Source organism: Phoenix dactylifera, chromosome 8 (genome assembly GCF_009389715.1).
Source record: "Phoenix dactylifera cultivar Barhee BC4 chromosome 8, palm_55x_up_171113_PBpolish2nd_filt_p, whole genome shotgun sequence".
NCBI classification, from domain to species: domain Eukaryota; kingdom Viridiplantae; phylum Streptophyta; class Magnoliopsida; order Arecales; family Arecaceae; genus Phoenix; species Phoenix dactylifera.
In genome coordinates this window covers 18,681,260-18,696,755 of record NC_052399.1, presented here as the reverse complement: position 1 = coordinate 18,696,755, position 15,496 = coordinate 18,681,260, and the positions used below count along the sequence as shown (strand labels likewise).

The window sequence follows — 15,496 nt, the reverse complement described above, 5'->3', positions numbered from 1 at the left end:
CTCAAATAATACAAACACAAATCATCACATCTGCTAGCAGTTACAAAGAAACTTTCCGGGGTGCAAATTGGAACTCCTAAAACTTTCAGGGTCAGTATTGTCTGTCCATCAAATGACAACATCTAGATGTGAATTTTATTACTATTTCAAGTTTTCAACACTAATTGTAGATTATTGCTGACCCAATTTTGCAAAAGAATCCTCTGGTCAGTGGTCAGCCAGCATCGGCAAATAATGAGTCTATCAATCCTTTCTGATTTTAATAGAGTTGTGCATACTATTGGATGCATATTACTGATCATCCTCTTGCAGAAGATAGATAAATTCAGCCATATCTTAGCAAATCTAGCAGGTAAATAAAGGACATCAAGGAAAAAAAATAGGACTGTGAGAAGTTGCAACAGGCTTGGTTTGTTTTTCAGCTTCGCTATTAACTGATAACATCGTTCCTTAGCTTTCCCTGCATGCTTCTCCTAAAGCATCACCAAGAATCCACTCTATGGAGTTCGCCCTCCTTCCTAGCAAAATTGATGAACAATGGAGATGTCTAATTGCATTTTTTTTGCAATTTTGCTTTTTTCATGACGGATATTGTATAGGCCACAAGATCTGAGTATTCCATGATGGTGGAGATCATTGACAACCAAGGTTCACCGAACTGGTACCGAGACCAATATCGGTCAGCAACCGGCATGTTATGGTACGTATCCATACCATGTCGTGAACGTTCAAAATTGCTGACTTCAGTTCAAAATTGGCAAAAAATAAATAGGATCCCCTGTTTCGAAATAGGGGTTCCCTATTTTGAAAAAAAATAGGGGAGGCTTCCGAGCCCTCTCTCCCTCCCTTCCTCTCCCTCTTTGTCCCTCCCTCTCTCTTTTCCTCTCTCTCCTTCTCCCCCTCCCTCCATTTCGAACTGATGTACAAAACCATGCCTGTAACCGATCGATCCGGTTTGGTACGCCCTGAACCAGTCGATTCGGCACGGTCCAACAAAACATGCTAACAAGTAACAACACCTCCTAAAAACATTCACTTATTGGAAGTTATATGATTAGCACAAAACTTGCAATGCAAATCGTATATTAGTGGTGTGATCTGTATATGTGTTGATTTTAAGATTTTCTAATGAATGAGAAAATGAAAGGGATTTTCTTTAGGTAATCCTATAAAAGTTCTCTATCCCTCTCCCCACTCCTCTCCCACCCTTTCCTCTTCTTTGTTGTTGAGGCCTCTCCCTGGAAACATCACTTTCACAACCCATCTCTCTCTCTCTCTCTCCCCTCTTCCGGTCATTTATTTTTCCGTGTATTTTTTCTTTCCTTATTTAGTTGCAGCCACCAATGCCTTATTTCCTTTTCTCATTCTCTATGACCTGCTTCCTTCTAATGGACAATGCATTTTCTCTTCTTTCTCCTTTATACCTCGTAATTCTTCCCTTTTTCCCCTTTCTTTGGTTGACAACAACAACCATGCCTCCCATCATTTCTCCTTGTTCTTCTTTCTCCTTCACCGTCTTCTTCTTTCTTTTCAAAGATATGCAAGACAGATCAAGAAATCACATGATCGCTCTAGTAATATAAGAGGCCTTAATTTTCATCATAATGACATAATGCATAAATCCTGAAAGTAACCCTTGCCCTCTTTGGTTTCAATATTATACTTATTTTCTGTAACTAATCAAACTTGAAACCCTACCGTAGTTCTTTCACCTTTTTAGATTTGCAGATCTGCAAACAATAAATCCATTCAAATTAGGCAGTTTGACTAGCAAATTAAAATTTATACTTCTCTTGTTAGCTTTATGTTTTCACTACATGCACGATGTTGCCAGCTGTTAGATCAAGACTTAGGTTTGATATGGTTTTTCATTCTAAAAGAAATGAAGTAACTTTCACACAAACTAACCATAACAAATATCAAATTAGGATTCATTGCATATTTTAGCATATTATACATTTTGGTATAAGTCCAACGTCAACTCTCCACCTTTTACATACATGCTTGGAACTGACACCAGCATTGTTAAAACAAAAGAGTATGATTATCTTTCAAAATTTTGATACTCCTGCGTTAGTGGACCAAGTAGGAGTGAAAGTGGATTGGATAATATCTATCTGGATCTGTTTTCGTATCTAAAATTATCCGGATATGGATAAAAAATTGAGCATCCGACTAATATCCATATCCATATCCATATCCGTCAAAAAAAAAAAGATATGGATATGGATAGACAACTATCCGAACCATATCCTAATATTCGATTCCATTTGTAACCCTATTAAATTTTACATAGCACTCTTTTAAACTTTTAAGAAAAATAACCGCATTAGCATCGTGTTGACTTGATTTATCCACTTAGTAATATCATTGATTGTGGTTATGAAGTTTAATTATGCGATTTATATCCGTATCCATATCCATACTTTCGGTATCCAATTTGTATCCGTATTCGTTTAAAACAAATATAGATATGAATTTTTGCATCCGACAACCATTCGTATACATATCTATATTCATTAGACAAAACGAATATGGATATTGATATACTAGTATCCGATCTGTATCCGATCCTATTTCAGCCCTAGGATCAAGTAAAAGAATTGTACAACTATGTGCTTGTTTGGCACCACTTTTATTTCTCTTTTTTTATTTTTACAAATAAAATTATAGAAAATTGAGGCAAAAACATGTTGGATTCCAGTATTTTTATTTTTATTTTTTAAAATTATTTTCTTCATTTCTAAAAAAAAGAAAATAAGAAACCTTTACATTCAATATTTTCAGAAAAAGAAACTCATGCTTTTTACCCCACCACTAACACCACCTCAGACCATTGCCACCATCGCTTTCCCACCCTCACCATCATCTCCTTTGCCACCATCGCCAGCTCTACCACCATTGTCATCGTCGCTATTGTCAATGTCATCTCTGCCCCCACCGTCGCTGTCACCATCATTAATGTTGTCTCTACCGCCGCCGTTGCTGTCACCATCACCGTTGTAATCGTCGCCATATTGCTACCACTATCACTACAACTGTTGTTGCCACTACCACCATACTGCTACCATCGTCATTCCCTTCACAACATCATTAGCGTCCCTACCAACACTGTTGCTGCTACCATACTGCCATCATTTCACCTCCACCATACCGCCATTACCACCACCTCCTCCCTTGCTTCCACTGTTACTACCATCGCCTTCACCACTATTGCCATATTTATGTTTTTAAAAAAACCGACCATACTATATATATTTAATTTTTTTAAAAATTAGAAAAATAAAATACACTTTTATATGCTTTAAAAATAGAAAAATAATGAAAGAGATGCTAACCAACACCTAAATTAGTTAGATGATATTCACCTTCTAAAGTAAATAAAGGCATGAGCTCACATGTAAGTACATGACTGCAAGTATCTAGAAAGTCTAGCATGAAGCCATTTGATTGCTTGTGCCTTAGTGTTCGCAGTACGAAATGGCAAAATACAAAGTCAAGCTCTTTTTTCCCCTCAACATCTAGGGTTATAGGCATGTGGCTTAACCAAGTCATATAGTATCAAAATTTACACACATATGCATGTATAAAAAATAATACAAAAATACTATAGTGAATCTAGGAATCTCAGTATCATATCTCCTTCAAGACAAAGTTTGAACTACTAATTTATTATGTACATCTATTTTGGTTATCAGAACTACCCTAGAAGCTTAGAAGTACAAATGACATTCTTATAGTAAGACGTCCTTGCTCCCTTTAGTGTTGTTAGGAAAAAGCAAAATAACAATGAATTTGGAGCAGAATAATGAAACCCTAAATATCAGCAATTATTATGATTCCTTGGCAGAAATGTGGAAAATTGGTCGATCTCCATGGAGCAATAAAATGCAGCACAGATATCAATGAAAAATGACCTACCCTCATGAGAAGATTCAAACAGAGATGACGCTTTATATCCCTTCGAAGGTCTTTAGGAAGGTTCCGCAGAAGATTCTCTTCATCGACACCTCTTGTTTCTTGCCACCTGTACTGCTCGTGACGACGAATTCGCTCCCTAAGGCTATCTGGAAGCAAGCGGTGAGACATCCACTGCTCTGCATCTCGCCTTTTCACTCTCATCTCTTCTATCCTCACAGTGGTGGACTGCAGATAAGTCTGTAACAGTGAAAAGCAATTTAGTTGGCTCGCAACCAGCATAAATCTGGGTATTTTTTTTTATCAGCAGAAAATACATAGTTGCAGAGCAATATATTCCATAAGAGAGTTATCTCTATTAATGACCATAAAATACTTAACGCCATGCAACCTTTGATGTCACAAACTCAACTTTGGGCGGAGATTTTTATGACCTATGTAAAATCCTTGAATTTTGTGAAGCTACATGTAAGTTGGAGACAAAGGCATTTATTTGAAAGGGAATGATGCACATAACTAATAAGAAGTGAACATAGTGATATACAATTGTCAGCAGGAAAACTGTGTTTTAGCTTGCATAATTTGAACTGTAAAACATTCTTGGCTAAAAAAAGTCCAAGGATATCTTACAAGATACCCCATACAATATTATACGGGAAAAATTCATCTCATGATTGACAGAATTGATGGGTCAGCACAAGACAGTTAAGCAGAAAGATACAGTACAGGGGCATCCGGCATCCCAAATTAAACTATTTAGCCTTTCATTAAGAATTACTGCAGCCAACAATATTCAGAATATTGGTTATTTACATTTAATGTGATGGGACAAATATGCAAATAATAATTAGAAGTTGAAGTACAATGACCTGCATATTGCCGATGAGAAGTGCAAACAGAACTAAACCAGAGATGGAAACGAAAACTGCAAACAGGATCTCCCAGGTATAAGTACTTGTTTCCAGATTCTGGCCAAGAGAACTGCAAAGAAAGCCAACAGTCCGGTTCAAGAGAAAAACAATGAAATAAAATACAACCACATCTGACTAGTTTTACTTCTGATTAGGTCTGGAAGTGGGCTCGGGCCGGCCCGAAGCCCATCGGGCCGGGCCGCCCGCGGGCCGGGCTATGGGCTAGGCTCAATACAGTTCGGGCCGGGCTCGGGCTGAATGATTAAGCCCATATCTATTTCGGGCCGGGCTCGGGTATATCATGGGCCCGGCCCGGGCCCGGCCAAGTCAGAGCCCACCTCCAGCCCGAATCGCGGGCCCGTCTGCCGCCCGGCCCAAACCCGAATCCCCTAAATCACCCGAATCGACATCGCGGGCAGCAGCTATTTTTAGCAGAGGCGGAGCGGTCTGAGCGATAGGGTTTCTTCGGGCGTCGAGCAGTGGCCGGTGGAGGCGGAGCGGGCTCTGGGGCGTCGAGCAGTGGCCGGTGGAGGCGACGAGGCGACGAGCACTGAAGCTAGGGTTTCTTCGGTCGTCGTCGACCGTCCAAGATATTCATCTCTTCGACGGTCCGTCGTGGTGAAGAGGAGTCCCGACCACCCTATCATCGGCGAGGTACGATTACCTTCGTTTTGGTTAGGATTTGCAGAAGCGCAGAGTGGACGAGCGGCGAAGGCGTGGAGCTAGGGTTTCCTCGCTTTTTCTTGTCAGCTCGTCGCCGGTCGCCAGCCATCGTCGTCGACCGTCCAAGCTCGGCGAAGCGGGGAAACCCTAGATCTGAGGGCTCTTCGACCGTCCATCGCAATCTTCCGTTATCTTTATTTGTTTTGGGATTTGGCATTTAGTCCGCTCATGCAAGCTTCACTTGAATTTCTATCAATTTTGATTCTTTGAATGTCAGTTTTTGCCTTTTGGTTTTGGTAGTTTGGACCTTCGGTACTTCCAAGCTAGCATCACCAAGAAAATTCACTCAACATTGTTTACTCTGGATATTATACATTGTTAGTGGCTATTGCTGACATGAAAACAATGGGAAATATTCTCAAATTAGCTTATAAACAAATGGCAAGCCCATGGATGTATGCCTATGTTAAATTTTTGGTTCTTTTCCTTGCAATATTTTCTGGATATGGTGCAAATTGTTTTGTATTTCTGTTGCATTTTAACGGTTACTGTATACGGTATAACATTCTACATCTTCAGGCTACAAACGAGCTGGCCCAAACGGGCCGGCCCAGGTGGCCCAACTGGGCCGGCCCAAATGGGCTCGGGCCGGGCTCGGGCCTTGTTCCTTAAAAATTTTTCGGGCCCCGGCCCGGCCCGAAGCCCGGAAAAAAAATTCGGGCCGGGCTTGGGTAGGGGTTTGGCCCGACCCGGCCCGGCCCACTTCCAGCCCTACTTCTGATAAACTATATGCATTACATGAACAGTAAATATAACCAGAAACAACAAAATGAAATTTCCCTTATAGGAGTTAATATGAGCCATCTACCTTAAGAATCTACATGTTAGATATGATGTAAAATATTCAGAATGCCTGGAAACAAAAAAAAAAATTTAGAGGTTGCTTATTAGTGCATTGCGTGATTATCAATAGGGTGCTACCAATCAAACTAGATAGAAGGTAAGCAGACCAGGCCCTATTAACTAGGTATTCATTCTATTGATCATAATCTTCACATTTAAAAACTCATATAAACCAAAATTAAATGGGAACAATTGCTCCTAAATACCAATCAAATAAAACTAAAATCGGTAAATTTGCCCTTAATCAACTCATTTTATTCGTACTCATGGATTAAAGCACCCCTAAAACAGTTAAGTTTCAAGTTTTTTTAAGTATTTTATTGAATACAAGTTCAATTTTGTCAACCTTACTTCTTCGCATGAAGCCTCACTAACAGAAAATTAAATGAATAATTTACGACTTAGTCTTTTAGGTGGGTTGACATGATCAGTTGTAATATTTTCTTTAACTTGTTAAAGAGGGCAGCAATCACTTAATAATTTTCATTGCATATGTATAAAGAAATAGGAAACTTCATGCCATCAGGAGTCTAAGAGCCTCATCTTTAAACAGTAGCAAGACATAAGAAGCCAACACACATGCAGGTACACATGGGCACATGCACACCCAAAAGACGTACAAAGGCAAAAATATATCCATATAAATGGAAGCAAAAAATAGCCCTACAAACTTGGCGCTTTTCATCTCAAAGATCTAATTTGCAGTAGAGGTGTGGCTGGTGTCCTATCTTGCCACCTTTTCCTGTGATTTATTTCAACAGTTTTGTCCCCTTTGGCCTAGGTTGGGCATGGATGGGTGTAGGCCCAAAACAAGCCTGAAATTTAGAGCTTAGGCCCAAGCCCAGCATGGCCTGAACCAGGCTGAGCCTGACCTGACTCAGTATGATTTTTCAGGCTGGGCCGGGCTCAAACTGGGTTTTCATTCATTTTAAACCAAAATGTGGCCCAGGCCTGGCCCTGAAATTAATCGGGCTTCCTGAAAACCAGGCCGATCAGGCTTGCCAGCTAAAAATTCCATCCTGCACCTGGTTTTTTCGTCTGATCACTGGGCCGCTCGGGCCAGCCTGGCCCATTGACAGCCCCAGTCAAGACTGACTCCCCCCTTACATCCTCTTGATAAAGGAAAAACCTCCCTTCTTGGAACTTCAAATCATTTTCAATGAAAGCCCTCTACCACTTTCTTAAAATTAGGAATGACCTGATATGGATTTGGGAAACCCCTAGTTCATGTAATCCTCCATATGCAAACATCACAGTCCCAAACAAGTGTTCAACCATACAATATAGCTCTCCAGGAAACCTATAGCAATTACAATACACAATTTCTACTTCAACACTAGGACATGATTTAGAGTGCGCTTATTCTTGGTCATTGTTCCCATGGTAGAGCAAAAAGACAGAACACAGGTTTCCTCATCATTCTTTTGATATATTACTTTCCAATAGATTACTCTAAAACTTATACCCATCAAGGACGAATTGGTGCAAGGGTATTGATAAAGTCTGTAACTTCTTTTGAATATTGTAGCTAAATAACAGGTTGACATTAAAAAAAAAAGATACTTCTTTACTATTTTCTTGGCTAGACTAACCATGGGACTTCAGCCTAGCATCTTATGAATTTATTATTACAGATGATGATGTTAAAACTGCAAGAACCTTCTTGAATTCGGCCAACAAGAGCAGAATCAATAATGATATATGATGTATTCAAGTAGGGAGATAGGAGAAGAACAAAAAGGATAATTGCAATGAAATTCTTCTTTGCAATCTTCTTGAATTGTGGAACATATTTCCTTGCCTTGGGGCTTTTGTTCGTTACTAATCATGAAAAATTTCTTTAGTAAATTCAGACTATGTTAGATTATGACCTTTGTTGCTTCAGCAATAGTGCTTCTAGTGGAAAATAAGGATAAAACATGCCAGCTAGGCATATTTCAACATACTCCAAGCCCGCTAGGCAAATTTTTCTTGCTTTGTCCACCTGATCATCTACAAAGACATGGCTTGATTGCATGGTATTGCATCCTTTACCTAACTCTCACTTATTTGGCGGGAAAAGAATACCAGAATATTTTAAACCATGAAGGAAATGCTATTTGCATCTTGAATAGGATAATCTCTCTTCTTTTTGGCTATCATGTTTCAGGAATTTTCAAGGCTTATCCTCTCTTAGAGCTCTGCTGCAAATATGGTCAATTTCTAGGAACGCCCAGATGCCTTTGTTTAGTTTATATCTGTATTGTGCCCTTGTTTCTTTTAGTTTTACTTCGCATTTCATATGCTTTATTGCACATGTATCCTTTAACCTTGTTTTCAGAAGGCCTTGTTATCCTCCATGTTCATTTTCTTAGCAAAGAGAAGACATCCATGACAAAAAGCAATTACGGCACAACTTCGGTTTGACATATCTAGACAACAGTTTTTCCATATGCGAGATACTACTCTCTTAAATGATTCAACAACATTTATTAGGCATTTACAGAGTTGTCATCCCTGGAACTTACAGAGCAACTGCCGATAGCTTATAATTTTGAACAACCCTTATCATAAAATGTTATTTACATTAACTAGATTATACTGTACTGTTTCATAAATTAATAATTACATCAGTTATTTGAAAAATACTTGTTTATATTCTCATTAGGCTCTGCCCAATCTTTTCCCTCGAAAAAAAAGAGAAAAAGCTTCAATTGGTTCTTGAGAAGGCTCTGACTTATCATATGTTGCTTCTCAAAATAAGACCTAATACTGCATATTACACACAGATACAGTTTCACCCATAAGCATCTTTTGACCAAAGACAGAGCTTTCAGTCTTTTAAACCTCCAGATATGGAGTACCTAAAAAAAGAGGTTGAACTTGAATACGTCAAGTTTAGAATGTGATTAAATGTGAATTCTTTATATCTTCTTATGTAATTAAATATTCAATAACATCTCTTTGACTGCAACAAAGTTTGATTCTCAAAAGAGTAAATAAGAAATCACTAGAAAGAAGCCACAAACTGCATGCAATATTTGTTCTGTTTCACTGCTGAAATGCAGTAGAGGTACTCTCCAATAACGTAACAAGTTTATCATGAGTTGATTAAAGTTCTATACTTATGAATATTATAGGAATAGTGCAAACGAGTGGTGGGACATAAACAAATATCATTGAAAGAAATCATTTCTCCAATACTTAAGAGAAATTAAAGAATTCACCTTCCCAGTAACCATCATGGTACACGACTTAAAGCCTAAAAGTAGATAATTCTTTTGATAGAAAGAAAAGAGGTGATATTTCAATGCACAAACCTCAGGTTTTGGAGTCCCCACCAAAAGCAATAAAACAACTTCTCCAAGAAGTTCCTTGACTGGGCAACATTTTGAAGAGCATGTAGATATATTCCAAAGTTGAAGACATTTTGATCTTCGCTTAAAGGGCAATCATGAAACAAGAAACTATTGTTTCCATTATGTTCACCACAGTACAAAGAGGCCATATGGCAATGGTTTTGGCTTTGGCTACAGGCATGTCTCCAGCATGCATATTGTCGGTCAATAGCAAGTAAATACCACATTGCTCCAAGAACCTATGGAAATCAGAGAAAATGAGTCCAAATGACAATCATGCTTTTTAGTGTAGAGCAAAATTAGGTCACACGTTAAAAATGATGATGATGATGGTGACGATATACAGATTACTAGGTTTGCAGAAAGGAAAACATATGGTCTTACTTTTTGCCCTGTGAGGAGGAATTACTTAAGTTTTGTAAGTTATAGGTGGTGCATGTGGAAGGATTGTCTGGATGAAGTTATTTGTTCTAACTAACTTCCTTTTCTGTAAAGAAGATCATATGGCTTCCTTAAGAGTGTATCTTACTTTCTCTTCTTAGCTTCATATGCACATGGAGAACATTGTTAAGCATGTTTGCAGTAGTGTATCACTAGCGAGGAAATGCATAAAAGATGATTATCTGCAAGACACAATGTTTTAATATCTCCTAGCTAATTTCTTTAGAAGAATAGATTTTGCTTTCTTTTTTTATGCATATCTTTTATAAGATATCAGATGTGAATGCAGGGTTTGCTGAACCGAACCAAACTGGGTGGTATTCTCCATACCATACCGAGATGGCAAGGAATTGGCATGGAATTGCATGCTGATTCAAGCCCAGTTTGGAACCAGGTGGTACAAACCAGTTCTAGGCGATATTGTCAGGCATTTGTGGATTCACCTACATCCCAAGCATAGAATGAGAAGAAGGGTTTCCTGACCCTTTTTCTCCTTAGATTTTGGTTTGAACTTGGTAAGAGAGGAAAAGAGAGGGAAAATGTGATCTAGGAGAGGATTTGTGGCCATTTTAGCCTCATTCAAGCTATAGAGACATAAGATCTCCTCTATTCTTGTTTTTTCGTGCCAAAAATAGCCAAAAATTGGAAAAATAAGAGGAAACCATGCCAAAATTTTGTATTTTGCATGACCCATGCTATGTTATAGTTCTCACTCTGATCAACACATTGGCATAGAAAATATTTGCAATGTTTTTTAAACATTTTTCTAAGAAATTAATTTTCAAAAATAAAATATAAAAATGCTTGTCAAGAACAAAAACTACTAGCATGCTTGGGGGGATATGTGCACTTCCTGTCTAAGCTTATGCCCAAAATTGAATAAATGTGAAAAGTTACCGAGTAAAACACCTCATTAGCTGAAATATATATATGTAGTAACCTTGTATGTTGCTACAATAGCCTGAACTAAAATCTATTTTTTGATTTTTCTAATTTAATATAAATTTTTAATAAAAAATATTTTAAATAATTATTAAATCTGAAAAATCATGAAAAATAGTAATATGTAGAGATAACTAGGATATACTTTTATAAGCAACTAGCATATTTGTTTGCATGATTTTATAAATTAACAAAATCATGTAGTGATTTAGAAATTAAAAAAATCACTAATTAAACTAAATCATGAAAAATGGCAGTTCTAAAGATAATTGGACACTTTATGGAGCAACTGGATATTTTACATGGTTATGTAAATTAGCACAATTATTTAATGATTCATAATTAAAATAGCTAACCAAACTAAAAAAATGTGCAACAATAGTTTAAAACTACTTAAGAAAATGTAGTAACGTTCTATATATCTTGAAGTCATAAATGAAGTGTATTGAACAAATTTATGATTCATTAATGACATTAAGGACCCTTGCTTTAAATATCTTTTACCTATAATTATATTATAAAATCATGAAATATGATGAAATACAAGTTAGTGTTTGATGATTAGTTGTCAAAATTGCAAGATCCCACATCCAAACGCGGAGCCAAGTAGCCAAAAGATGATGGATCCTAACATTGGTGGCAGTATAGAACCATGTTAGGGATCCAGCACCACCTGAGGAGCAAACGGTGTGACCTGAAAACCCAAGGTGTGACACCCAACTCAAGTAGCATGCTGGGGTGCTTAACCTAATGTGACAGCTTGCTAGGTGTTAAGCAAGGTCCAGCAGTAATAATGCAACATCTTCAAGATACCAAGGAGGATATGAAAAAAGCAAGGACAAATAGGATGAGATAAATCAACAAGCCAACCAACCACCACAAATTCATGCTGGCATATTGGTAAAATCTGAATAAGAAGTGGCAAAAAGATAAGGTGGCCAGGCACAACACACTTTGGACTCTTCAATAGCCAAAGTGGCTACCATCTTTAGCCAATATACAGCCAGTATCTAAACCCTTCACCGCAGACTTTATATTCAAGTGAGTACTATCCTCCATAGCCCTATCCTCTTACGGGTCATAGCATACCGCCTCCTTCCCTAGTATGTGATGGCTAGCCCAATGTCAGATAGGAGATCAGTATCAAGGTGGTTATCTAGGATAATATTAGACAGATTAACAAGGGTATGGGCTTCTTTCTGCGGCAAATACTGCACAAGAGGCAGAGAAAGCTTCGACTTTCTCGGATCTACGGATGAAATGACCCAGAATTTTGATTCCACAAGATCTATTTTCGTTCAAGTAAGGGATTCTAGCCAATTGAAAGGATCTTCTGATCAATCCATAGATCATTTCGATTCCATTAGAAATGAGGATTCGGAATATCACACATTGATCGATCAAACAGAGATAATAGGGCCAGGGACAATATTCAGATTGGAATCAAATCCTAGGCTAGAATATGAAAAAGACCCAGATGTCTATGAGGCATATAAACATTCTACATGGGACTACACTTAAGCAATGTGTTGTAATTTTCAGTTACTTGATATAAATCCATTTCTAAAACTATAGTTCATAACTTCATTTATTTAAATTTATTTGCTTTGTATAGTGTTCTATGATCTTTAAACCCTAAAACCTGTACCAGGGAACCCCTTAAACCATAAAAATTTTAAAAAATAACAAATAAAAACCCCTTAGATCTTGAATCAACATAAAAAAAATTAAAAAGATAGAAATTAAATTAATAAAAATAATAAAAAAAAGTGTTTTGGTGTAGTAGTACCTGACCAGCATGACCCACCATACCATGTGTTGGTATAGGACCATACCAACCTAGTAGTTGATACAATGCCCACTATCAATACAACAAACCTTATCTGGATGAATGACAAGGTCCATCCATCCATTGAATTTGGTCTAGGAATCATGTAGTTCCATAAAATCCTATAGTAATATAGAAAAAAGTACAAATATATGAGAGATCAATAGAGAACCCCAAACAGGAATATGCACTTCCAGGGGGAAGACGCATTCCCTGCACTCTAATGGAAATAAAATTCATTAATCCTCAGGAAGAATTTGCAAGGTACTATGGTGGCATAATGGCATGAACGAAAGGACAGAAAAGAAAGTCATGGAAATAGAAAATTTTGACATATTCCACAGCGTAAAACTCATGTAAGAAAAATGAGATTAGTTCCCATGTTCCACACGAGATTGTCTTAGATATCCATCTCCTTTGTTGGTTGCAGAACATGAAGCAAAGCCCACTCCTTATTATATCTCAAATTCTCGATCATTTTTCATTATTTTATCCTTTAGTATTGCAAACTATCAAGTTTTTCTAGAATTCTTGACAACAGTCCAAGTTTTACCATGTACACCTTAACACCTCTCTTTTATACGTTCATCCTATGCATGAAATTTATCAAGTTCATATGATAAACTCAAGGGATACAAGAAATATTTTCTAAGTGTGCTTTTTCGTTCTTTCTTTCTACAACTTGAGATTTCAGAACCTCATCCTCAGCTCGCCTGACGTTCTGAAACAAGTCACCAAAAACCTCCCTATTCCATGGCCAGAGAATGCCTTTCATTTCAGCTTTTCAGTTGTAGATGATCATTACCGAAAGAGATGTCCATTCAAATGAGAAAAGAGGGCCTGTCTGAGAGGAAATAAAGAATATTCATTTGCAGATTCTTCCGACGTCCAGTTCCTACTATTTTCCATCATGCAAATAGCATGGACTGGATCATAGACCCGAACTCCAGAGTTCACTGTTCATGAAGCTTTGCCTTTCTGCAGACTCTCAGATCTTATCATGTCTATCATGTTTGCTATATTTTTAGTCTAGTGTGCTTGAGTGTGTGTGTGTGTGTGTGAGAGAGAGAGAGAGAGAGAGAGCTGTGAAGGCAACTGGACAAGCTCAATCTCAGAAAAAAGCACAACTGAGAATAAATGAAACAACCTACTATCACTCATCCAAAAGAAAAAAACTATTGACTGCATTAGCAAGCCTTACCTGAAAAAATAGAAACGTATTGATAATTTAGTAGCTACTTACTCCTCTAGAAGGTTCAGTTGCTAAAGGCAAGGTGTTTATCTCAGAAAGCTCTTCATTGACACCTCCCAATACAATAGGGTAAACCACTCGTCTAAGCCATCTAAAAAAAATAATCTCTGATCCCCTTGGAAGCCTTAACTCACTAATTTGAAAACAACACTCTATCATGAAAATGGTATGCTGAACCGGCCCGTACCGGCCGGTTCAGCCCTTATCAGACCGGTCCGGTGGCCTATCCGTACGGTTCCGCCATGGAAACCGGTACGCGCCGGAGCCGGGGAAGAAAGGAAGAATCAGAGAGCGAGCGGGGGCAGGACGAGAAGCAGCCGCCGTGGATGCTTGTGGAGGGCCGCGGGGGGTGGCGAAGGCCGCGGAGGCGCAGTGGAGGCTGAGGCCGTGATTGCGTCCCCTGTTTCTTTTGAAATAGGGGACGCGACTGTGGAAAAAATTTAGAAATTTTTAAGTGAAATTGGCAAATTACTTGCCGACTTTAAAAATTTTCAAATTTTTTAAGTTCGAAATTTTTAAATGAAGTCGGCAAACCCTCTGGCCCAGAGTATGCCGTACCGGCCGGTACATGCCAGTACGAACCGGTCCGAGCAGAGACCGGTACTAGATCAGCGTGGGATCCGGTACCGGAAGCTTTTCATTGAAAAACCAGCCGGTACGACTACCGTGCCGGTACGGGATCGGTATATATCGGTTCGGGCCACCATCGGTACGCTGACCAGTACCAGTACGGCGGACCTTGCTCTAGCTTCTGCCGACTTCACTTAAAAATCTCCAAATTTTTTCCACGGCCGTGTCCCCTATTTCGAAAGAAACAGGAGACGTGGCCTCGGCTTTCGCCACCCCCCTGCAGCCCTCCGTGGCTCTCTCTCCCTCCCTCCCCCGCTCGCTGTTTCTCTTCTCCTTCTTCGGCTCTGGCTGAGCTCTCCTGGTATAGGCCCGGTACCAAGACGATACCGAACGAGCTGAACCAGTCCGGTCGCCGATCGGTACGGCTTCCGGAACCGGTTCAGCAAACCCTGATCATGATATATATTTACCATGACATTTATCAACTGCAAAAGCTGCTTTCTTCCTAGCATATGCTTTTCCACATGTAGCCCCTTTTAGTCTAAAAGCTAAAAGATGGCTTCAGTTCAATGTTTATATACTTTGTCACACCACTGTTATCTCTTTCATCAACCAGTTCTTATGTAATAAGGACATCTTCAATTGTCTCACTAAGTGTTCCCTATGAGTTAAGATGTTGGAAGTAACTAACCTAGGGAAACATTGTAATATTGGTCGTTATCTCGTATTT

At 38.7% G+C, this 15,496-nt stretch overlaps 1 protein-coding gene across 2 annotated transcripts in view; it reads right to left on the bottom strand.

Moving 5' to 3' along the window:
* Positions 1-15,496, bottom strand: part of LOC103702961 (cyclic nucleotide-gated ion channel 1-like) — a 28,122-nt gene that overhangs the window by 1,443 nt on the left and 11,183 nt on the right. For both annotated transcript variants that reach the window (XM_008785620.3, XM_026802949.2), the window contains 3 exons: positions 9,695-9,972; positions 4,788-4,899; positions 3,922-4,158 (listed from right to left, as the gene is read on the bottom strand). In XM_008785620.3, coding sequence (XP_008783842.2) covers positions 3,922-4,158; positions 4,788-4,899; positions 9,695-9,972 — 627 coding nt within the window. The remainder of the gene's footprint in view (positions 1-3,921; positions 4,159-4,787; positions 4,900-9,694; positions 9,973-15,496) is intronic.